This window comes from Pagrus pagrus (assembly GCF_965226575.1).
Source record: "Pagrus pagrus genome assembly, chromosome: 13".
NCBI lineage: Eukaryota > Metazoa > Chordata > Actinopteri > Spariformes > Sparidae > Pagrus > Pagrus pagrus.
This window is the reverse complement of record NC_140197.1, coordinates 10,766,931-10,791,920: the sequence shown is the minus strand read 5'-3', so window position 1 is coordinate 10,791,920 and position 24,990 is coordinate 10,766,931. Positions and strand designations below refer to the sequence as shown.

General features: G+C 42.2%; 1 protein-coding gene and 1 long non-coding RNA gene across 2 annotated transcripts; one reads left to right on the top strand and one right to left on the bottom strand.

The window, feature by feature from the left end:
- Positions 1–5,809: 5,809 nt before the first annotated feature.
- Positions 5,810–7,219, top strand: LOC311267854. The gene is made up of 3 exons (XR_014623883.1): positions 5,810–5,928; positions 6,094–6,124; positions 6,290–7,219. It is a non-coding gene; the product is annotated as an uncharacterized lncRNA (long non-coding RNA).
- Positions 7,220–18,774: 11,555 nt separating this feature from the next.
- On the bottom strand, positions 18,775–24,377 carry tspan34b (tetraspanin 34b). Its single transcript, XM_084370415.1, has 8 exons — positions 24,189–24,377; positions 22,266–22,343; positions 21,620–21,835; positions 20,442–20,516; positions 20,232–20,339; positions 20,000–20,137; positions 19,823–19,912; positions 18,775–19,353 (listed from the first exon to the last, which is right to left on the bottom strand). The coding sequence occupies exons 2-8, from the start codon at positions 22,320–22,322 to the stop codon at positions 19,294–19,296; spliced, it is 744 nt and encodes a 247-aa protein (XP_084226541.1). The 5' UTR covers positions 22,323–22,343; positions 24,189–24,377; the 3' UTR covers positions 18,775–19,293.
- Positions 24,378–24,990: the final 613 nt, after the last annotated feature.

Below are 24,990 nucleotides of genomic sequence, written 5' to 3'. Positions count from 1 at the left end.
ACGTCAACATGTAACCATGAAGAAATGTCCAGCTGTGACTGTGTCCTCTCTCATATTGTCTGATAGAAGTTTGGTTTCAGTCCTTATAGAAACAGCTCCTTGTGAGAGGACTACATATGAAGGCTTTTATTTTGACATTGAAACAACATTTCAGACTTCTTTATTACAAAGTTATTTTTATTACTAAAACTATATCTCAGGTTAGTCAACTCTCAGCTTTTATGGACATTATTTCATTAACATCACAGAGAGCGCAAAAGGTCATCTGTGTGTATTTTATTAATGGAGCCGCACCCACACACACACACACACACACCAAGTCCTCTGGAAACACATTTCATGTTGACTTTGGCCTCTTTCACTTTGCTTTACATTAACGCATCAAGATTTCCAGCAAAAAAAAAAAAAAAAAAGAAATCTTCATCAAAACTATTTATATGTAGTTTTGTTCATTAAACACTTGTTGTCTTCACATAGCAGCAGCATCAGCACGCGCGTCTATACGTAGGCTACATTTCACTCACATGGCACAGCCGCAGTAAATTCATCAAACATTGGCCGCGTTTCCCAGATTCGATCGTTCTTAAGGACTTAAGAAGGCTCTTAAGAAGGGTTCGGCTAAGAAGGAGCGCTAAGATACGGGTGTTTCCCAGATGCGTTCTTAACTGCCTTCTTAGGAGAACCTTAAGATCAAGCCAAAGAAGCTTCTTAAGAAGCTCTTAGTGGGAGCTGTCCACCGCGGTGCTGCTGTGCTGAATCAATCGATGCCAGGCAAATCGATCACCCACCTCTTTATCAGCGCATAAGTGTGTGTGTGTGTGTGTGTGCGCTGTCAGACCGGGCTGTCCAGGCAAAGAGATCCAACGGCCGTTGGATCTCCGCACGGGGCAGCCGGTACTTTGCCTGGACAGCCCGGTCTGACAGCACGTCCAGTGGGGAGAAGTGCTGACGCACGTATGCATATATGTAAACCGTCTGGCTTCGCGCACGGCGACGCTGTTGGTTCGCAGGGAGAACGTGCTGTATTGCAGCCGTGGTTTCTCACACGCGCGGACTTTGGCAACGCAGAGTTGCAGGGGAAGCCTCTCTGGATGAGGTTCAGCTGAGTTTAATACATCTGTTCCCTTGATATCTGTGAAATGCCACAGGGTTGTTGTTTTTTTTATGTGTAGTACTATAAACTCATATATGCAGATGTTGCGGAAAACTTAAACGTGTAATTCAATAAAAAGGTTTTTTTTCATCTACCATTTTCTATTTTTTTTTCTTGCGCCAGTGGTCCGCAGCTATGAGCGCATTTCAACACTGAGCATTGTTTTATTATTTCGCAAAGTGGAGGATATAAATTTCCCTGACGCGCTTGATCATTGAGCATTCGGTCACTAAGAAGGCTGTTAAGAGTGGGTCAGCTCGATCTTACATTTCCTTCTTAGTGAAAGATCTTCTTAAGCTAAGAGCGACTCTGGGAAACACATCCTTCTTTCACAGCGTTCTTAAGAGCACTCCTAAGAAGATCTTAGCACTTAAGAGCTTCTTAACGAATCTGGGAAACGCGGCCAATGACAATTCACTCTGCATTAACTCTGCAAAATGAAAGGAGGAGAGAGGACAGGGCTCTATGTAACCAGATGTGTCCCACCAGCAGTCTAGACCTGTAGCAGTATATGGTTCAGAGCTACCTGAACCAGCCCTAACTATAAACCCTGTCATAGAGGAAGGTTATAAGCCTGAACTTAAATTTAGTTAGAGTGTCTGTCTCTCTGACCCATGGAGAGAGCCGGTTGCACAGAAAATTATGTCTTTCAGATCAGATGTAGCTTTGTCACTGACAGCCTTATAAGTCAGCAGAAGGATTTTGAAGTCTATTCTAAATCCTACAGGAAGCCAATGGAGAGAAGCTAAAGTGGGAGAGATGTGCTCTCTCTTACTACCTCCAGTCAGTGGCCTCACTTCAACGTTCTGGTTTGCTATAGCTCCCATTTTGTTCGCTGTGGCCGTTTCCATCACAGGTTAAAGTGGGTCAAGCGGCGTCTTCCCCAGCACTAAGCCCTTTTTGGAGAACAAAGAGAAAGCGATGAATCTGTGGCACACGAAATGCTGTATTATTTTTTTTGGTCTTCCCTGAAAAAATAAAAATGAACAAAGCAACCTGAAACGTGTTGAGTTGTGTATCCTTTTGTTTTTAATCATTTGTTCTCAATAATAATAATAATAATAATAATTTTGTAACATGCAAATCCTTCAAACCAACTTGTGTTGTCCTGAAGACGGCTCTGTCATCTGGGAGAAAGAGGCCAGACTCAAAAATGGTAGTTTTAGAGCATTGGCTCGCATTACCTCGGAGGGGGAAGGGGTCAAAAATGCACTGCTCAGAGCAAGGAGAGTGTCAGGATGTGTGGAGAAGGGAGACTCAAACGCAGACAGCCAGGATACCAGGTTTAGGACAAAGACACAGACCACACCACATAAGAAAACAAGACAGGAATTCCAAAGTGAAACGGGTAAAACAGAGAAGACGTCTTTGTCATCTGGGAGAAAGAGGCCAGACCCAACCATGGTAGTGGAGAGAGAATTGGCTCGTTTTACCTCGGAGGGGGAGGTGTCACAGATGCACTACTCAGAGCAAAGGAGAGTAGTTGGAGAAAAGAGCCTGCATAACTCTGCTCTCTCAGTCCGTGAAGAAAGTGCTTAAAACCCCCCTGCCCTGACTCTTGTGCTGTAGAGGTGCAGACAGCCAGTACGGAGAATGGATCCAGAGAAAGAAGAGGATAAGTTTGGTGGAGTGACTCTTCTGCTGTAGAGGGGCAGACAGCCAGTATGGAGAATGGATCCACTGAAAAAAGAGGAAAAGTTTGGTGTGAGGACACCGACAATGTGAACTGCATAGGAGAGAGTGGGGTAAGTAGTATATATATTATATATTTTTATTTTATTTTATTTTATTTTTTTCCTTTTTTACTATATGTGCCTTTAAAGCAAGGGGGTTACTGTGATGCATGCCTCCAACTAAAATGTGTACATTTAGTAGTTCTGGATCTTGTGCATCTCTGGGAAAAATCCCTTTGTATCTTAAAATAAACTGTAGAAAATAGAAATATAGCTTAAGAAAAAAGAAAAAAAAAAAGTGCTTTTGCGCCACAGCTTGCCCCCAGTGGGAGATAAGTTGTTCCATTAGAGAAACTACACTGGGATAAATTGTGCCATTGATAACAATAAATATTTCACATTTCCCATTTCCCTTCCTCGCTCGCTTCTTACAACGACCGGAGCTGTTGGTGCCTGTAGTGTGTCCCCCCTCCCCCGCCTCACACACACACACACACACACACACACACACACACACACACACACAAACACACAGAGAGAGAGAGAGACAGGCATGCATGCCTGACCCCACTGCATAGAATCATGCAAAGCACTAAAAATATGTGTGAACTGTTTTCAAAGATGTCTATAATTGTTTAGAAATAATTGTAGAAATTTTACTTCAGAAGTAAAAAAAAAAACGTTTTTTTTTTTACTTAAATGAAATTATCCCTAAAGCCATGTTTCTCTCTGTTCTTTGCAGGATGAGTGAAATGGATGATATGGGGTTCGCGCAAATTACCCCACTGTCCCCTACCACTGAATTGTAAAGTCGTTGGGTCAACTCTGTGCCATATATTTGTTATGCTCTTACACTGAACCAGTTGCATTCACAAATTCATTAGTTCATCTTCCTGACTGAACAACTGTGCTGATTGGACTTAGCTGGTTTTTTGTAAGAGCATAACAAATACATGGCACAGAAATATCCCACCTAAAAGCTGAGGAAAGTGTGGCGGAGCGTTGAGGACAGCAGGATTGCAAAACACTGACTCTACTGCTGTTTCAAACAGCCAGCTGAGGAATAGATCCAAAGAGAAGACTAAAGAGCTCCTCTCCGTGAAGACATGGGCCAGTCGAAGGAATGATTAACTACGGCTGGAAGGTGAGCTAATGAACAAATGTAACTGGTTCAGTGACAGAGCAGAACAAATTCATGTAGCAGAATGACTTGTTGACTCACTGACTGTACTAGCCCCTGTATAACATACTCTTGACATTTTATGTTTCAAACGTTTTCTTCCCCCCCCCCTTTTTTCTGTTTACAGTGTCCACTGCACAACTGCCCTACCATGTGAGGGATGGAGGAAGAAAAAAGTGAAAAAAAAAAAGAAAGTAAGTTTTCCCAAAGATTTTTCCTCTGTTGATGTGTTTGTCTACTGGCAGAAAATATACTATTGTTATGATGCTTTCTAATGAGACAAAGTTTTTGTAAAAAAAATAAAGCACTTTACAAAAAAACTATGCTTTGCCTTATTATGCCTTTCCTTTCCTTAGTGCAGTGCAACACACGGAGAGGGCGGAAAAGAGAAGACTAAAGAGCTCATCGTCTCTTGGAAGACACGAGCCCAAGGAGGGCAAAAAAGGAACACTACAGCTGTGTGAGTTTGCAACAAAAACGGTGAGTATAAATCGTGGAAAAGACTGAGGTGGTAGAAGATTGAGGACGTCGAAGCTACAGACACCAAACCACTAGCCTCTCCAGTCTACGTTGCAAACTACCAGCTAAAGATGGAAGTGTTTAAAGAGGAGAGAGGAGAGGAGCCTAGATTCCTCTGTGTTCCTGTTAGAAGAGGAGAGGAGAGGAGAGGAGGGGAACGGGAACACAGTGGAATCTGGACTCCTCTACTCTCTTCCTTCTCTTTAAACATTTCCATCTTTACAGAGAGCAGCTAAGATTCCAGCGGACGGCTCCTCAAGTCCCCCGGGGGCCGGATTCAGCACTGGAGCTGTCCAGCCCTGGAGCTGTCCAGAATCAGCGCTCCTCTCTGCGAAGACACGGGCCCCGGAGAGGGCGGAAAAGAGAAGACTAAAGAGCTCATCGTCTCTTGGAAGACACGAGCCCAAGGAGGGCAAAAAAGGAACACTACAGCTGTGTGAGTTTGCAACAAAAACGGTAAGTATAAATCGTGGAAAAGACTGAGGTGGTAGAAGATTGAGGACGTCGAAGCTACAGACACCAAACCACTAGCCTCTCCAGTCTACGTTGCAAACTGCCAGCTGAAGATGGAAGTGTTTGAAGAGGAGAGAGGAGAGGAGCCTAGATTCCACTCTGTTCCTGTTTCCCTCCTCTCCTCTTCTAACAAGAACAGAGTGGAATCTGGGCTCCTCTCCTCTCCTCTAGCACTTCCATCTTTACAGAGAGCAGCTAAGATTCCAGCGGACGGCTCCTCAAGTCCCCCGGGGGCCGGATTTAGCACTGGAGCTGTCCAGCCCTGGAGCTGTCCAGAATCAGCGCTCCTCTCTGCGAAGACACGGGCCCCGGAGAGGGCGGAAAAGAGAAGACTAAAGAGCTCATCGTCTCTTGGAAGACACGAGCCCAAGGAGGGCAAAAAAGGAACACTACAGCTGTGTGAGTTTGCAACAAAAACGGTGAGTATAAATCGTGGAAAAGACTGAGGTGGTAGAAGATTGAGGACGTCGAAGCTACAGACACCAAACCACTAGCCTCTTCAGTCTATGTTGCAAACTACCAGCTAAAGATGGAAGTGTTTAAAGAGGAGAGAGGAGAGGAGCCTAGATTCCTCTGTGTTCCTGGTAGAAGAGGAGAGGAGAGGAGAGGAGGGGAACGGGAACACAGTGGAATCTGGACTCCTCTACTCTCTTCCTTCTCTTTAAACATTTCCATCTTTACAGAGAGCAGCTAAGATTCCAGCGGACGGCTCCTCAAGTCCCCCGGGGGCCGGATTCAGCACTGGAGCTGTCCAGCCCTGGAGCTGTCCAGAATCAGCGCTCCTCTCTGCGAAGACACGGGCCCCGGAGAGGGCGGAAAAGAGAAGACTAAAGAGCTCCTCTCCGTGAAGACATGGGCCAGTCGAAAGAAAGATAAACTACGGCTGGAAGGTGAGCTAATGAACAAATGTAACTGGTTCAGTGACAGAGCAGAACAAATTCATGTAGCAGAATGACTTGTTGACTCACTGACTGTACTAGCCCCTGTATAACATACTCTTGACATTTTGTGTTTCAAACGTTTTCTTTTTTTTTCTTCTTTTTTTCTGTTTACAGTGTCCACTGCACAACTGCCCTTCCATGTGAGGTAAGTAAGTTTTCCCAGAGATTTTCCCCGTTGATGTGTGGGTCTAAGGGCAGAAAATATACTATTGTCATGATGCTTTCTAACGAGACAAAGTTTTTGTAAAAAAAATTAAAGTGCTATACAAAAAAACTACGCTTTGCCTTATTATGCCTTTCCTTTCCTTAGTGCAGTGGGCGATGAACGGCGAGGCTGAATGATGCGGACAGCACCTGGGCTCCAGAGGCACAATTCAGCTCCCCTATGCATACGTCTGGAGGACGTCACAAACTGAAAATCACCGACTGTACTAGCTCCTGTATATCACACTCTTGACATTTTGTGTTTCAAACTGTCTGTGTAATGTTTTCTCTGTTTACAACGTCCACTGCACGTCTGCCCATCCTGTGAGGGATGAAGAAAGAAAGAAAGAAAGAAAGAAAGAAAGAAAAGAACAAGTTTTCCTAGAGTTTTTTCCTCAGTTGATGTGTGGGTCTAAGGGCAGAAAATTGTTAGGATGCTGTCTGAACCCCAATGAGACAAAGTGTTTGTAAAAAATAAAGTGCTATACAAAACAAATTTGCCTTGCCTTACCATGCCTAACGCACGGCGAGGCTGAATGATGAGGACAGCACCTGGGCTCCAGAGGCACAAGTAAGCTCCCCTATGCATATGAAATAAAAATAACTCTATTCTTCTGTCAGTTGCAAACACTGAGGTGTGGTTGGATAGTCAGCAGAGGTTCGAGTTGTGGAGTCATCAAGTCATCTCCAAGTCATGTGTCTGTTTTCTCCTCCACTAAACCAGTTAAGTCCACTCAGCACAGTTGTTCAGTCAGGAAGGTGAGCATCTGGTTCAGTGACAGAGCAGAACAAATTCATGGAGCAGAGATGACTTGTTGACTCTACATATCCCACCTCTGAAACAAAGAAAGCTGAGGAAAAAATTTGGTGGAGTTTAGAGGACATTACGAATGTGGGTTGAAAATCACTGACTGTACTAGCTCCTGTATATCACACTCTTGATATTTTGTGTTTCAAACTGTCTGTGTAACCTTTTGTCTGTTTACATTTGTCTGCCCATCCTGTGAGGGATGAAGAACGAAAATGTTTCCCAGAGTTTTTCCCCAAAAAAAGTGTTTGTAAAAGATAAAGTGTTAGATAAAGAGTTTTTTCAAAAAAACAAAAACAAAACTATGTCTTGCCTTATTGTGCCTTTCTTTTCATTACTTACCACAATTACCACCTTTGATATACTGAAAGTGTGGTGTGTGTCTGAATAGATCAAGTTTATAGCAAGTTGAATCGCATCCCACAAAACTTTTGAAAAATAGAAGAATTGGAAGAAGAAGGAGGAGGGGAAGAAGCAGAAGGGAAATGTGAAGAAGAAGGAGAATGGGATGAAGAAGAAGAAGAAGAAGAAGAAGAAGAAGAAGAAGGAGGAGGAGGAGGAGGGGAAGAAGAAGAAGAAGAAGAAGAAGGAGAAAGGGAAGGAGAGGGACAAGGAGGACAAGAAAGCAGTCAAGTGAAGAGACAGTTTTCTCTCAAAACATGGCAAAATCAAATGGTCCTCAATACCATACGATAAACAGCAGCAGGGTAGAAATGACTGGAGGGGGGAAAGCAACGTTGAGTCTCCGCCACCGTCGTCGCCGCCGCCACCGCCACCGCCATCATCACCATTACCACCGACAACCAGCCCACCGGGACCGACTGAGTATTCGCTTGCCCACGCCCGTGACATCGCCTCCACATTTTTCATGTTCATCACCCCGTCGATAGAACACATCATCTTGGAGATGACTAATTTGGAGGGGAGACGGAAAAACATAGACAGCTGGAAACCCTTGGACACCACCGACCTTCGCGCCTACATAGGGCTGCTGCTCTTGGCGGGTGTCTACAGGTCCCGAGGTGAAGCTACAGCCAGTCTGTGGGACGCAGAGAGCGGAAGGTCCATCTTCCGTGCCACGATGCCACTGAGAGTCTTTCACGCCTACTCTAGACTGCTGAGATTCGACGACCGTGAGTTGGGACCCGCGAGACGTGCCACTGACAAACTGGTGGCCATAAGAGAGGTCTGGGACACGTGGGTTGAGCGGTTGCCATACCTCTACAACCCCGGGCTGGAGATAACGGTGGACGAACAACTGGTTCCGTTCAAAGGGCTTTGCGCTTTTCGGCAGTATATGCCCAGCAAGCCAGCAAAATATGGGATCAAATCATGGGTGGCATGTGACGCTAAATCCAGTTACGTTTCGAAGATGCAAGTGTATACCGGGAGGAAGACCGCAACCGGGAGCGCTGCTGCAGTTGGAGGAGGAGGAGGAGGAGGAGGAGGCCCGGAAAAGAACCAGGGGATGCGAGTTGTGCTTGATGTCACGGAGGGACTGAGGGATCGCAATGTCACCTGTGACAATTTCTTCACCTCTTATGAACTCGGACAGCAGCTGCTGAAACGGAAAATGACCATGGTTGGCACCGTTCGAAAGAACAAACCTGAGCTCCCACTTGCACTGCTCCCACCAAAGGGAAGAGCGGTGTTCTCGTCAAAATTTGCCTTCACGTCAACCACTGCTGCAGTTTCTTATGTGCCCAAGAAAAACAAAAACGTGCTACTGGTGAGCACAAAGCACACGGAGGCCGAAGTCAGCAATCGCCACGACAGAGTGATTGGAACCTACAGCTGTAGAAGGATGACGGCTCGCTGGCCCTTGGTCATTTTCCACAACATTGTCGACGTTTCCTCCTACAATGCTTTTGTGATATGGAGAGAAATAAACCCTGACTGGATGCGTCAGAAGCGGAACAAGAGAAGGGTGTTCCTAGAGCAGCTGGGAAAGGCGCTGGTGACTCCGTTGATTGAAGGAGGGAGCGTCTCCTGCGCACAGAAGCATCAGCAGCAGTTGTCCGAGGCATTCAGAGGGCTAGATCTAGATCTAGATCTAGATCTCGCAATGAGGGAGGGAATGCAGCAGTAACTGCAGCAGCCGCATCAGGAGCAGATAACCCGACCGGGGCGAGGAAGAGGAAGAGGTGTCAGTTTTGCCCATGGAAAAAGGACAGCAAAACGCACACCTTGTGCTGCAGGTGTAAGAAATATATCTGCAAAGGCTGTTCGCTTCCATACTGCGCTGAGTGTGCTGCTGAGAATTTTCAGACAGATTGATTGATTGACACGCTCTATCTATCTATCTATCTATCTATCTATCTATCTATCTACATTAATGTAACTTGTCATTGGTCATAGTTCTGTATAAACTTTACAATAAAAACACGAGACAAAAAAATAAAGTTTGGGATTTTTTTATTATTATTTATAACATTTTAGTTTTAATTTTAATCACCCATCAAGGATTCACGATGGTTGCAATTCTTAATCCACGCTCACTGGGTCTAAATGACCCACTATGACAGCAAGAAGGTTAAAAATTTCTATTCAGAGCAGGGGGGGTATTTCTGACCCATCAAGGATTCACGATGGTTGCAATTCTTAATCCACACTCACTGGGTCCAAATGACCCACTATGACAGCAAGAAGGTTAAAAATTTCTATCCAGAGCAGGGGGGATATTTCTGACCCATCAAGGATTCACGATGGTTGCAATTCTTAATCCACGCTCACTGGGTCTAAATGACCCGCCATAACAGCACGAAGGTTAAAAATTTCTATCCAGAGCAGGGGGGGTATTTCTGACCCATCAAGGATTCACGATGGTTGCAATTCTTAATCCACGCTCACTGGGTCTAAATGACCCACTATGACAGCACGAGGGTTAAGACGTTGAGTTTACCCGACGTTGTTGTTAACCACTCGTCAAAGTTACTGTGTGTGTGTTGCAAATAGTAGTATAGCGCCAGTTAAAATGAATGAAGCTTTTACTGGTGGTGGTCTGAAGTATTTTATTCCTCGAAGCAATTCTTTGACCAACAACAACAACAACGTAAGAGCTAAAATAAATACAAATAAAAAGCCATTAGTCCATGCATCTATAATTAGCCTGTGGCATTTAGCTTTACTTTACATAAAATGAACTTAAATTTCAACACAAACATAAATGTACCATAAGCCTTTACCTTGTTGCCACTTTCACCCGGGCTAATAAATCACTCTTGTAGTTTAGTTCAACACCGCAGTTATTTTCCTTTATCTGTGAATTTTCTTATATCCATGTGATGCTTGTTTACCTTCCTCAATTAATTTACCATCCATTCGCTCCTTTTCCGTTTACCAAACCCTTTCAAAATAAAATACATCCGTTTAACAGGAAGTGTCAAAATAATATATCTAAAATAATACATAGTAAATAAAAACCAACATGCACTATGTTGATGTCCTTTACAAGTAGGCTAACAGCAACGTTTCACCGAATCCATTACTGCTACAGACAAAACCGGAAAAACAATATACCGAACTGCCTCAAAAAAAGGTTTGGTATATTGGTGTTAGGTATCTCACTGGTAGGTGGGCAACGGTGGAGCGCACAATGGCGGTGGTCTCATTGACGAAATGTAAGAATTGTGGCAGTCACATTAGTTTGTTTGTGTTAAAAGTGAAGCTTCATGTGTGGACAGAAGAGCAGGGCTGCCTGGGGGCTCTGTAGTCTACGTACGTAAATATCACCACATTTACGTCAATAAATGTTTTACAATGAACCGATCCATCTGCATTAAATTTTATTAAGTTAACATGGTTTTGAATACAGGATTTGTGGCAAAAGCTTGTCACGTCTGCCTATGTGAAAGCCAACAGAGACTACTGATGACCTATGTGATTGTTGAAGGGGTGTCCCAATTCGTAGGGGTTGACTTTCAACCCCTACCCCTTGTAGCTCTGTTTCAAGGGGCAAGGGTTAAGGGCTAGGGGTAGTGGTAGGGATGAAATTAAGAATTGGAATTCAACCTTACTCTTACTGTAGCCTTACTTGTCCTGTACTCTGAAGTTTCAAATATTTCTCACAGAGAGTGTCCTGAAGACTCCAGGAAGGGAGAAGGAAACGGAGGCGAAGATTTCCGAGGCTGTTGCCTTCTGCCTTAAATATGCCCCAGATAGGGTGGGCGGAGGTGGCAGGAAAAGCCAGCTGCAGCAGTGACTGTTATTCTACTGCCACCTCTGTTCAATCTGGGGAATAACTGCACTGTCCTGTTGTTGTTGTTGTTTTTAAATGTTGTTAACTGTTCTTTAAAAGTTAAGTTTTAAATATTCATTGTTTTTAAATGTTTAACCTGTTTTTCCCTAAATGTTAAATGTGTTAAAATTTTGTTAAAATGTAAAAATTTTAAATATTCTTAAATGTTTGATTAAAAAGCCTTTTTGTTAACCAGTTTTAGTTATTTACCCATGCAGCTAAACAGTGTCTTAAATGAATACTTACCAACAAAAGTTTAAACATCAAACTCCAATATTGGTTTGACATCAAAATATAATGTATGTTGGAGTTTTGTCGAAAAAGGGATGACGTCAAATCCCAATGTCGTTTAGACTTAAAGGATAACTACCGTTTTTTACAACCTGGACCTTATTTCCAGCAAAATATATGGTCATGTACTCACCCAGATAACTTTGGTGTCATTCGGCGTCGTTCGGACGAAATTAGATCCAGTGCGCGCGTACCCGCGACAGCCCAGCTTGTTTACCTGTAGCTGCTACTGCTAGTTTGACCCCGGATGTTGATAACGGACGAGCCCGGACTCAGAGGGGAATAGCGCTAGCATATCGTAACAAAATATTGGTGAAATGAACTAGTTTCGTGGCAGATAATGCGTTATAGAGGCTGTGTGTCCATGCCCCGTTACTCGCATTATATGGATATATCGGCGCTACGCTGGATCTAATTTCGTCCGAACGACTTCAAATGACACCAAAGTTATCTGGGTGAGTAAATGACCATATAGTTTGCTAGAAATAAGGTCCAGGTTGTAAAAAACGGTAGTTATCCTTTAAAATTCACATGTTGGGTGGATGTTATATTTTAATTGAAAAGAGTTGACGTCTAAACCCAATATTGATTTGATATCAAAATCCAACAATGGATAGATGTTATATTTTAGTTGAAAATGCAAGTCAGGTAGGCGTCTAGATCCAACATTGATTTGATATCAAAATCCAACGTTGGATAGATGTTATATTTTAGTTGAAAATGAAAATCTGGTCGACGTCAAAACCCAACGTTGATTAGATATCCAAGTCCAACATTGGATAGATGTTATACTTTAGTTGAAAATGAAAATCTGGTCGACGTCAAAACACAACGTTGATTAGATACCCAAGTCCAACATTGGATAGATGTTATATTTTAGTTGAAAATGAAAATTGGGTTAACGTCTAAAACCAACGTTGATTTGATATCCAAGTCCAACGTTCGATAGATGTTATATTTTAATTGAAAATGAAAATCAGGTTAACGTCTAAAACCAACATTGATTCAATATAAAAATGTAACATCTGTCCAACATTGGATTTTGATATCAGATCAACGTTAAGTTTAGACGTCAACCTGATTTTCATTTTCAACTAAATACTAACGTCTATTCAACGTAGGAGGGCAACGTCTCTATGACATCTAATTGACGTCTGGTGCCAGCTGGGCCTGCAGTGGATTGAGGTAATCTACTCATTCAGAAAAAAAGGAATATATTAGAAATAACGATTTTAACACCATCAAGCACATGCAGGTGAGAGTTGTACGCTTCATAATGGTACACATTAAAATAAATCACAACTAGAGGGCTCTCGCTCTCTCTCTCTAAAAAAGAAAACGAAATTCTGTTAAACAAATGTGCATGGTCATTTTATTGTTCAGACCTACAAGTAGACAATCACAGTTAAATAAAATAGATGGTGAATCAGAGAAAAAAATCAAATCTAAAACGTGGGACTGATACACTTGAGTCCTTCACTCTGGTATGAAACTCCACAGAGGTCAACAACAGAACCATTTCACAGGAACAAGCATGAATATAACTGGATATACTGAATAAAACACGTTTAATTTTTGGAACAAAACCAAACAAACAAGAACTGGCTCCACAGTAGAATTTGGCACAAGGGTTGCAGCACAAAAGGTTAGAAAACAGATTATGACTTGTCTGTTCTTTAACATCAACGCCTTGCCTGCGCTGTGTCCCTTCTCTAACGCTACATGAATGAGAGCAGAGCTGCTTTACTCTCCTGTGACTCATACAAGACCTTTGTATGGATCAGCAGCAGCTACTTTTACGCACGAGCCACAGGACGCTTCCACTGCTGAGCAAAGATCCCACCAGAACTGACCTTAGTGAACACAAAACAACCTCAAAGCAACACAATACAGAACACAACATTAGGTTCTGACTCCCGCTCTTACCTCCAAAATACTATCTGAAGCGCAACTTCGGACACTGAACGCATGACAGTACCGCCGCGTTACCCACGACCTCATTACACAGCAGCATCATGGCGCACGGAGGGAGTCCATGTGCTCCACAGCGGCACGGCTGTATGGGGGAGCTGCAGCTTTAACACAGAAACAAATTATCAAACTCAAACTTTGTTCAAATATTTTTAACCTGCATTTGTCTTTTAATGTGGGGGGATGTCCTAGGTGAGCTGCTGCGAGATTGTCGCAGTATATTGTGTGAGGACAGCGTGGTGCCTCGTGCGAGTACTTGGTCATATGCCATATTGGTGCTGTGTAATAATATTGTCCTGGATAACGCGACTGTGCTGTCATGCGCTTGGTGTCCGTGCTCGACGCTCCAGATGATCATTGTAGGTGAACGCGGCACTCAGAGCACGCAGGGCGTCAGAAGAGCCGGTGTCTCCACGCAGATGCCTCCGTGGACATCGCTACACAGGTGCAATATCAGCAGGGGTCCTGTGCCGGAGACGATCAATGAAGACCACAACGAGTGGCTGTCCATCACGTAGAAGCGTGAAAACGAGACCATAAGGTTTCTGACAGACCAGCTCGAATCCAAATCCATGAGCAGAAAGCCATCTCGGTAGCTGGAGCAGCGCACGAATGATCCGGCGAACTCGATCCATGGTTAGCGTCTGCTGAAATCTGTAGAGTGTGGCTTTTTATACCTTTTCATATAAGTCCGGCCAATCGGGGAGGAGCAGTGGGAGGGGCCAATTTCAGTTGTTTCACTGACCAACCACGTAACACGCACAATTAGCCGACACTTGTACTAACTCACAGACAGATTAAATAAAATCAAAGGAGCAGGGATTGATTGACAGGAAGGTGAGGAGCCTGACTGGAGAGGCAAAGGACAATGAAGTGAACCAACCAAAACAAATGGCTGTGATTGGTGAAGTGGAAACTGATCATGCGCTCCTCATTGTGCCATTGTGTACTGTATAGAGATCCTGTCTGTGCTCAGAGTCTGTAGTCTGGATGAATATGGACCATCATTAATAATCAATTGGGATTATTTCACTATACACACTCTGAATGTAATTAGTAATGTAGTTAGTAGTGTTCATCATTAGTGTGGTACAGCTAATACACAGAGGCACGGTGTCAGTTTGGTGTGCTTGAAATGTTTTTATGCACATTTGTTATGAACAGATGAAAGAACAGGGCAACATTACAGTTTAAAGTTTGGACATGGACTTTAATGAGCAGAGGAGACAGATACAGACACACACATTATTACAGTACATTAAGAAGGCATTGTAAAGCACACACCCCTCTATCTTTTCAAACATAAAGGTGTAAAAATCCACAGTTATCCCATCAGATCCTGGTGAAATCCAATGTTTAGGTGCTCATCCAGCATGCCCCAACTGGAACAGATTCTCAGCAAAAACAAATGAACAAAAAATAATTACATCAGTGTGCGAGTGAGCAAATATGGTCCTTAAATAAACTTTTATGTGAGAAGAATCCAGCTGGTTTGCTCACATATTAACTGATACACGAAGTAACTCTGAATTAACATTTCTTTATGTATTAGTGTCTAATAGTTTAAGTCTTAAAAAGAGAAAATAAAAGAGTCCCTACTCTAATTTAACTAATATCCCAAGTGATACAGTTGATCAGAATCTAGGATCAGGTCACCAAAGTGTGACTCAATTTCTTGGTATTGTTCTTGGCTTCACCAACAAGTATCATGTTCTCACTTTCTAATGAGTCATCTAGTCAAAAGTTGTAGATTTTCAGATTTAAATTCATGGTAAAGCAAAAACAGACGAAGCAAGAGTGATACTGAAGAAGTTGATACTGTATATGGAGGTGTCCTCGAGCTGGTCACCTAAAAGTTGTTGTAACTAAAGGCTTAAAGGAATAGTTCACTCTAAAACAAAATTCAGTCATTATCGACTCACCCACGTGCTGATGAGAAGTCCGGTGTAGTTTCGTATTCCTCAAAGTGCAGCTGGAGACCCGCGGTGCTTCCCTCCGGCAGGAGTATGCCATATAACGAGCGTCAATTGTGACCGAGAGGAAAAGGTCCATAAAACTACACAAAAACTTTGTAATATTCCTCCATACTGCTTGTCCGCTGCAATCCAAGTGTCCTGAAGTGGCGACATCCAGAGTTTACTCGAAACGACGTCATTTAGTACATTTTTACAGCCTAAATAGTCACTATGCTATGTTTACACGGAGGCACGTAGTGCCGATTGCACTACGGAAGCCGCGCCGGACAAGATGAACGAGACTCACGATAGATACACACTGGCATTTACTTACTGTTTTGAGCGACCGCGCGACACACAAACACAAGAGGGATCTGCCTGCACTGGTGATTTGAAACTTTGACACTCACAGCAGCATGTAAATACCGGTGTGTATCTATCGCGAGTCTCGTTCATCTTGTCCGGCGCGGCTTCCGTAGTGCAATTGGCACGCGGGCCTTCCTTGCAGCCAATTGCACTACGGAAGCCGCGCTGGACAAGATGCAGTGCAGGCAGATCCCTCTTGTGTTTGTGTGTCGCCCGGTCGCTCAAAACAGTAAGTAAATGCCAGTGTGTATCTATCGTGAGTCTCGTTCATCTTGTCCGGCGCGGCTTCCGTAGTGCAATCGGCTGCAAGGAAGGCCCGCGTGAACGCGGAGCGTGCCTCCGTGTAAACATAGCATAGTGACTATTTAGGCTGTAAAAATGTACTAAATGATGTCGTTTCGAGTTAACTCTGGATGTCGCCACTTCAGGACACTTGGATTGCAGCAGACGAGCAGTATGGAGGAATATTACAAAGTTTTTTTTTTGTTGTAGTTTTATGGACCTTTTCCTCTCGGTCACAATTGACCATCGTTATATGGCATACTCCTGCCGGAGGGAAGCACCGCGGGTCTCCAGCTGCACTTCTCATCAGCATGTGGGTGAGTCGATAATGACTGAATTTTGCTTTAGAGTGAACTATTCCTTTAAAGATGAATGAATAATTGATTTATTCACCATTAGTTACAGCTTATAGTCTGTAGTGGAACATGTTGAAGGTTTGCATTGCACTTGCTTCTACTCCCCTACACACACACACACACACACACACACACACACTGGATTTGAGGCATACTCTGACATCTTATGGACAGAAACTGTAATTACAGTCTGTACAGTCAATGAGACATATGATCATATTTCTGAAACTGTCCCTCATTCATGCTCAGCAAACAGACTGCATGGTGATGTTCATTACTCAGACAGGGACAAACTCTGATCAGAGGTCAGAGGTCTCACTTGACTGATATATTAGTGTATATCCAGGGGTTTCAGGGTTGGGAGGATTACTTTAAAAATGTATTCTGATACAGTTACTAATTACATGTTAAAATTTGTAGTAAGAGAAAAGGAATATCAATAAGATGATCTTTATTCGGTCTGAATATCTGTGTATTTGGATTCACTCAACACCAGAGTGATGTGTGAGACCCATAAAGTGTTGTTATGTGTGCATGGTTACAGACTAGTATATCATCCTTCACTTTATAAACGTTAATCCTGTTACTAATCCCCTTTTTACTGAATGTATCTGTAATCTAACTACATCTATCTTTTTACTGTAACTTTATAATACAGGTAGAATACAGGTGATTTGTTTTGTATCCTAATTTCATAATCCTGTTACATGCATCCCAGTACTCCCCAAACCTGTGTATGTCACATTATTAGATTATTAATGTGTAAGAAGAATTTTATTCCATTGGTCCAAAGGGTCACATAATAAATCTGAGGGATCAATCAATGGTAGAAGATCAGAGGGGAAATGGCACACTGCATGTTTGTAAGGGCTGGTAGGCTGAACATTTGAGGACCACTGGTCAGGACTGAGAGAGGTGGTTGTGTAAATCAGATAATCTGCAGCGCCGCCTTGTGGTGGGACTGTGATACTGCACTGGAATATCATTGAGAGGCCGCCTGGAGGAGTTGAGCCTGTTACCTGACCTGTGATGTATGTGCCTTTGTGTGGATAAAGTATTTATATGAACAGTTTTGTCTATCTATATTTGTTTTCAGGTGTGCAATAATTGCACACAGCCAGTGTTGCTACGCTAATCGAGCTAATGAGAAAATATGCTGCTAGTAGCCTACGTCTTGACCGGTGTGAGGCAGTTTTTTAATTGCTAGTAATTTCAGGTTTATTTCTGTCTTTAATTATAATGAATTTGAAGCGCCTTGTTTCATATTGTTACAGTTAAAGTCCTAGGGTAGTGTTTAAGTTCATACAAATGAATTACACATATTTAGGGCTATGTCTCAGTAACAGGCTATGGGGGAAAGTCAGCTAAACTGCTATATCTCAAAGCTCAAGAGGTTGTACAAAAAAACCAACAACATTTATTTCATATTTCTTTATGTTATATTTTTGCCATTTTGGCTGTATTGTTTACTTTAGGATAATCTTGTAGCCACATTGTAAGTAATACACCTTTGTTTTATTGTGCTGCCTTTCCCTGCCATAAATCTCTTCTCCTATTGGTTTAGGCTTCTGACTGAAGGATTACATCTCAACAGCCTCAACCACCTCAACCAGCGGGCTACAGAGGTCTGTACTGTAGGAAGTGTCTTCATTAAAAAATATAGACTGTGTCAGTACAACAGCAAAAACTGAGCGATTGTCAACAACAGACGTGATTGAAAGCAATGATGAAAATGAAACTGTGACGGCTGCTCGACCAATCTCAAAGTGTGACCGAACTCCCCAGTGACTCACACCCTGATGATGTTGACAACCTGCAGCTTTTGGACTCACGGTTTTCTAAATGGTCTGACCTCCATGAACACACACTTCAGATGGATAAGCCAGCTTATCTAACAGCAAGGGTAAACAGCATTTGCTCGTTGCGAGTGATACACTAACACCCTGTTTTACTTTTATTGAACTACATAAACCAAGACAATTAGCTTGGTCCTGTTTCAGATAAACAGTGTATGTGTTGTATGTTATCTTGTTTAAATAAAAATCCTGACTCTACCTGGGAAACTTGATGGGAAATCAGAGCTCATGTTTCCACTGTTTTTAACACAATAGTTTCAGACCTAGTAGTGCAAATATCCAGTCCACTTATAATTTAAACTCAGTAACTGAAAAGACACGTTTACCCCTCATGTTCTCGCCTGCTGAAGCGTGATAAAATGGAAGTAGAACAATGATGTTTACTTTTTACTGCAGTTTGTAGGTTCGTCTTCCTCTTCAAAACATCTGCAAAAAACTCACCAGGGTCTACAAATACTTTGCACTTTATTTCAAAATTGATCAGCTCACAACATGTACATACAAATAATCCATCATTTCTGTTGCTATTTTACAAGCCAAATCATGGCGACAACATTCACAACAGTGGTTCCTGTGTCAAACATACCAGCCTTTGTTTAATTATCACAATGAATGGAGTTATCGTGTATTTCCTCATTAATTGGCTGTGTGTTACACGCAGTAGCCCTGTTTGACATTTACAATAATCTCTGGTGAAGTAGACGGTGTGTGTAGCCTGTTTTACAAAGTGTAGCGCTCTGAAGAAAAACATAATGTACATTCATATACATCTATAGGCATCTATTAAATGATTTAAATGTAGTAAAAAATAGATTTGTTATATCATTCAGTCATTCTGATTGCACATGATCTGACATTTACTCTTCTAAATGATGAGGCATTTTTGCATGATAAAGACGTAGCCCTTCACTCCTCTACAGGCCGAACAGGAAGCAGAGAGGCTCCAGTGATTAGAAATGATCTTTTAAAAGCCCTTTGCTATTTGCATTTAGGCGCTCATGGATTTTATTCTGCAGAAGAGGATCATGGAGACAGCCATGGCACATATCTGAGGAGAATATACATATTAGTAAAACATGCAATTAAAAAAGCAAAGAAACTACATGTGTACAAGAAAGCATGCTGTGTAATGATATGATATAAAATTCAAGGCATGTTTTAATGCTCTAACGCCTCTGTGTATTCATGCATAAAACAAGGAAGGACGCATCTCTGGATCTCAGGAAGTTGAAAGCGACAGGGCAATAACAGATGTGTGAAAGAACCTGGAGTGAGGCCTCTCGAGCTTTGCAAATAATCAATAATATATTCAAAAACAATTCTAAAAACAACAGGTTATCAGTGTAAAGGAAGCCAGGATCAGTGTAACGTGGTCATGTTTCCTAGTCTGAGTCAAAAGTCTGGCAGCAGTCATCAGATGCTGAATATGGCTTCATTTACAGTCATTAATCAGATTTATCTGATGTATATCAGCCTATCTGAAGGGGTCCTACACATGTAGAGGATGAGAGTCATACCTCCAGAGCTGCAATTCCCAGCGCCACTCCTACAATAACCACCGTGTTGTCATCAATTAGCTGCTTGATCTTTGGGAAGCAACCGGTGATCTGAAAGAAAATAAAGAGTAGACGTAAAACAGGAAACAAGACAAGATGTTTTTCCATCATGCAGGTGGATGATTTTGCCGCCCATACCATGACACCGTCGGCCACTGTTTGATTACACGGGTTATCAGTGCCTGGACAGCACTGTGGTGGGTATTGCCGGTTGTGGTCCACATAATATGGAGACAACTCGAAGTCTGATGAGTTATAGAATCCACAACACTTTAACTAAAGTGGACACAAAGAGAGTATATGTTAAACAAAGCATCAGTGAAATGGCGTGAAAAAGATCTTTTTGTCATTGTTTGGCAGAGATACATACTGTGCTCATCGTAGAATTCCACAGTCCTGTGATGTCAGCATTCTCCCCATAGTCCTTCTTGATGTTCTGAACTGCAGCTTTGCCAACCTTGGTAAACAACTCGTCCGCCTAAAATGCAAGAATACAGAAGCTTTTGGGTCCAAGAGCCAAAAGGTGGTGATAATCCAGCTACCAGTATCATCTGTGTGATAAATTCCCTAGTGTGCTTACCAATGGTCTGAATACCAAGATCACAATCGCTCCAGCAACCTCTGCGATGAAGACCAGCAGGACGATGATAAAAAACTAGGGGAGGGGATCATAAGGTTAAAATTATTTAAATTCATTTTCATTTAAATTGATTTCACTGTATTGTTTACGAGTCTAAAGGTGTGATAGCAGGTGATAATCACAATATTTCTTGACCAAAAGCCTCAGTATTAATATTGTGAGAATATTGTAGGGACTGGTACTTTCATAAAACATTAGCACAGTGAGATTTATAACAAATAATCTTCAGTAATGTGGATATAATGACTTAGAGGGTAAAGGCAAGTATTCAAACAAGTGGAAAAGTCTGGTAAGTTTAGAAAATGACATCTCTTTACTGTAATGCAGCCTTTAAAACCAGGAAAAGACAACACTTATGCTATATCACGATATAACAATATCCAAACTCTCAGGCGGTTTCTAGTCTCGTATCACGAGAACGGTATATATTGTATATATTTCTCAGTCCTAATAGTTATTCATTATTTTGTTTGCACATTTTCTGGAAATGTGGCTACATTTGCACCAAATTAGGATGCAAAGTACTGAGAAGTTTGTATGCACCAATGGTTGATAATTACATTTTAAAGGAAGCTTTTTTTAAAAGGTGAACTTATTTCCTTTTCCTGCAAAGACTTAGATAAGAAGATTGATACCACTCTCGTGTATGTAGGGTAAATATTAAGCTTCTACCAGCACAAAGACTTGAAACAGGAAACCACTGGTTTCTGTTCAAGGGTAACAAAATCTGCCTGTACCTGTAAAACTCACTAATCAAGACATAATCTAGGCTGTATAAAAAACCAAGGTGTGAAAACAGCACTCTTTTCTGTATCTTGCGCACTCAAAACTTCAGGTTACGTGTCTGCTGCTCAAAACGTTTTGACAAACTTTAGGTATTAAAACTACGATAACTTGCAACGAAGGCCGGAGCACTTATATTGGACTTCAACAACAGGGTGCCTTCTTTAGCGTCAACATCAATGATTTTTATGCTAAGCTAACTAGCAGCTTCATATTTAAGTCCAAATATGAGAGTTGTATCAATCTTCTAATCTAACTCTTGGCAAAAAAAAGGTTAAAGGCGTAACAGTGAACTATTCCTTTGACTCTCTTTAAAGCAGCTGAGAACAACCTACCAGCAGCAGCATGCACTTGCTTTCTCTGACGGCTCCACAGCAGCCTAGAAAGCCGATGACGAGCAGGAGTGCTCCTAATGCGATCAGCAGGTAGCCCACATTGAGCACCTGTGTGAGTTCTGGTGGAACATTTTCAATTTTCCCGAGAAAGTTGAAGATGGAGCCGCTGTCCACCTTTACCCAGATCCCAACACCCAGGATGGCAACACCTGCCAACTGAAGGAGAAGAAGAGACAGGAAGAGAGGAGGAGTGGGGAAAGTCATAATGTTTAAGGGAAACTACATCAGTGTCACACATAAAGGTCAGCTGAACTGTCATGGGGAGTCCCCACCCGCCAGCCTGCAAACCCATACTAACCCATCTTAGGGATCTAACTTGAAGGCAAGTTAGAAGTGAAATGCTAAATTGCTGAGGTTCCCTTTAAAGTACTGTTCTTCCACTAATGTATTTTTGCCAAATAAAATGTGAATAACAGCTGGACAGCTGCATCAAACAGAGAGGATGTCTCCAATTCATATTTTGGACATGTTCATTCATCTTTTGCACAACAACCTCCTGCCGATGCACACAGATGTAGCTGGGTTTTTTTCTCTAGAAGATAAAATCATAGTTTTTGAAGTATTTCTAATTGAGCATAAAACTTACAAAGATAATGCCGTTGAAAACAAACATCATCACTTTGAGGAATCCAAAACATCCCATTTTTGCTGCTGATTGTTCGACCTATGGAGGAAAAAGAGGCATTGTTAAAGGTTTTTCAAACAACACTGTTTAGAACTTTTTACCGTTTGTATCTTTAAGTTCCTTTATTCATCCATTATAAAAGGATTTAACAACAATTTTCACACACATCAGTCATTTGTGTGCACAGTGGTAGTCATCTTGATGATGTGTTTCACTATGTCTTTATGCACTGCCGGTAAGGTGACGTATTAGTAGTGGGATTGTTTTTTCTGTGCAGTGGAGAGGAGAGAGCTAGGGAGGGGAAAACACCTGCCACTTTCCCAACTCCTCACCTTGTTCCCTTTGTAAGCCTAATAACTTATCTTTCTCAAACACTCTGAGTGCCCTGAGCCTTTCATTTACTGTCGTGTGTCACCTTGTGTGCAACTTAGGCGAGGGTTTTGTTTAGTTTAGAATTAACGAGAGCAATGATTGAGGAAGTATTTTTTTGAGTTTCACTGAGTCATTTGACATGCAAATGTGGAAAGGAACGCATGAGTTATACATCTACACAGCTGACGAGGAAATGTTTCATCTCTTCACATTTTATATCATGTGGCATTAAAATCTTTTAACATTTGGTACTGACAATAAAATCATAAACAGAGATAATAAGGGAAAGAGTGATGGGAACATGGATACAAATGACGTATATTGAAGGAACAAAGACTGTAGAGTGTATTTGCATAGAAAACTCTGTGGCTGGCCAGCTGATCCATCACTCACCCAGCACTCAGGAACGAGTTCAACTATGATCCTAATACTAATGACCAAATACACAATACACTGGACAAATACATCACATTTAGCTTTCATCAACTCATCAAACACACCCACACACACACACACACACACACACACACACACACACACACTGTATATCTCCAAATCTTCTCCTCCCACCTCCTTTACAACCTCTACTGTCCTAGAGTAACTTCAAGATTCTCACTTACAAATGTGTGTGTGTGTGTGTGTGTGTGTGTGTAGACCTCCCAGATGGGGAACAGTGCCCTTTGTGCTTCGTGACAAAACAGACAAATCGTTATCCCGACGACAATGACTGAGCAGAACCCTATTGTGTATAGCATATAATTGGGACATCCCTCGTGGCCTCTGTCTCCTCAGTATTATTTCACTTTACTGCAACAGTTTTTCTCACTCATTTAACACATACATAAATAGCCACTCAAGAACCCACAACAGGAAGTGGCTTGTCAATTCATTTAGCCTGCTTCTGCTGTTAAACTAAAGCTGGTTGTCATCAAGTTAATCATACATTCGGGGGTCAGGATTGCCCTCAGAAACATGATGACTGGTTGCCTTGACTCCCCAAACTCCCTCTCATTTCACTCCTCTGAGTTTTTCCCACTTCCTTATGGTCAGTGATTGCACTCTGACACCCAGGAGTCAGCCTAGTGATGTATTAACATGCTGGAGTCTCAGAAAGTCACAGCAATGACAGGAAAATGTTATAGATTGCACATCCATTACCTCTGAAAACACAGGTTAAAGAAAAGGAGGTGCTCTTCTTTGGTGTATTATTGTTAGATATGTGAGCAGAGCAGATACATGGTCTGTATCTGTCGCTCTTGGATCGACAAAACCTGAAACATCTCTGAGTGACCAACTTCCATCCAAAACAGAGACAGACAAATCTCAAAGGACGCCATTGAGCGGAATAATTGCAGGCAGGTCTCAGGAGACAAAGGATCATTGTTGGATGGATCCCTCCCTATGTTGGTACGGCACTTGAATCATAACCAAAAGACTTGAAAGTCACTTAGACAAGCTACCGTATAACTTTAAGTCAAAGCCTTGTCTAAGTTTAGTTATCATTTGGCTTACCTTTCACAGGAAATATCCAAGGACGTGCTCTGAGGCTGGGTCACTGCTCACAGTCCTTCACTCTGGTGATGGAGGAGGCTACTGTGGGAGCAGACTGACTGCGAGATAACAGCAGTACAGGAGTGTATTATTCTTCTGTCCTCTGAAAATGACCCACAATATACTCTCTGTCTCCCACTTCCTGCCGTTCTCTCCCTCTGAGTGACTTTTTCTGCTTTCTGCTTTTATTTTAAGGCTGCCGGCTGGTTAGAAGTACTGCAAAGGGAGGGGGAGCAGGTGGGCGTGACCAAAGCTGCTGAGCAATAACACACATCACCATGGAGTTAGGCCGGTCGCCCCTGAGGGAGAGAGAGAGAACACCTGTATGTACTGCAGTCTTTACAGCTTTATATGCGACTCTGTTTGAAGGTGCTAATTTGAACACAGTTTGTAAATATGACAAATTACTTTGTAATTAGGAGCTACAGGCTGGAATATTATTATCTTTCCATCCACAGAGTGAACAACATGTTCCAGTAAATAGTTCTTCCAGAAAAATAATTCATTTTGTAGTTTAACTTGACCTTAATGCTGCCTTTGACATGGTTGATCGTGATATTATCATTATTCAGTTGTTTGTATGATTCAGTCTGTTTGGCCCAGTCCTTCACTGGTTTTCTTCTTACTTTAAAGAGGTCAAATTATGCTTTTGGGGTTTTTGCCTTTCCTTTATTGTGTTATGAAGCATTTTTGTGCATGTAAAAAGTCTGCAAAGTGAAAAAGCCCTTACTGAAAACACTGCTCCTGCACTGCCTGAAACGCC

Excerpts from the sequence above, each read along its gene's own strand:
- tspan34b (XM_084370415.1), bottom strand. The coding sequence starts at position 22,322 with ATGGGATGTTTTGGATTCCTCAAAGTGATGATGTTTGTTTTCAACGGC. Across the intron at positions 20,340-20,441 it reads TCTTGGTATTCAGACCATTG|GCGGACGAGTTGTTTACCAA; the intron begins GTAAGCACACTA and ends CTTGCATTTTAG. Across the intron at positions 20,138-20,231 it reads GGAATTCTACGATGAGCACA|TTAAAGTGTTGTGGATTCTA; the intron begins GTATGTATCTCT and ends TGTCCACTTTAG.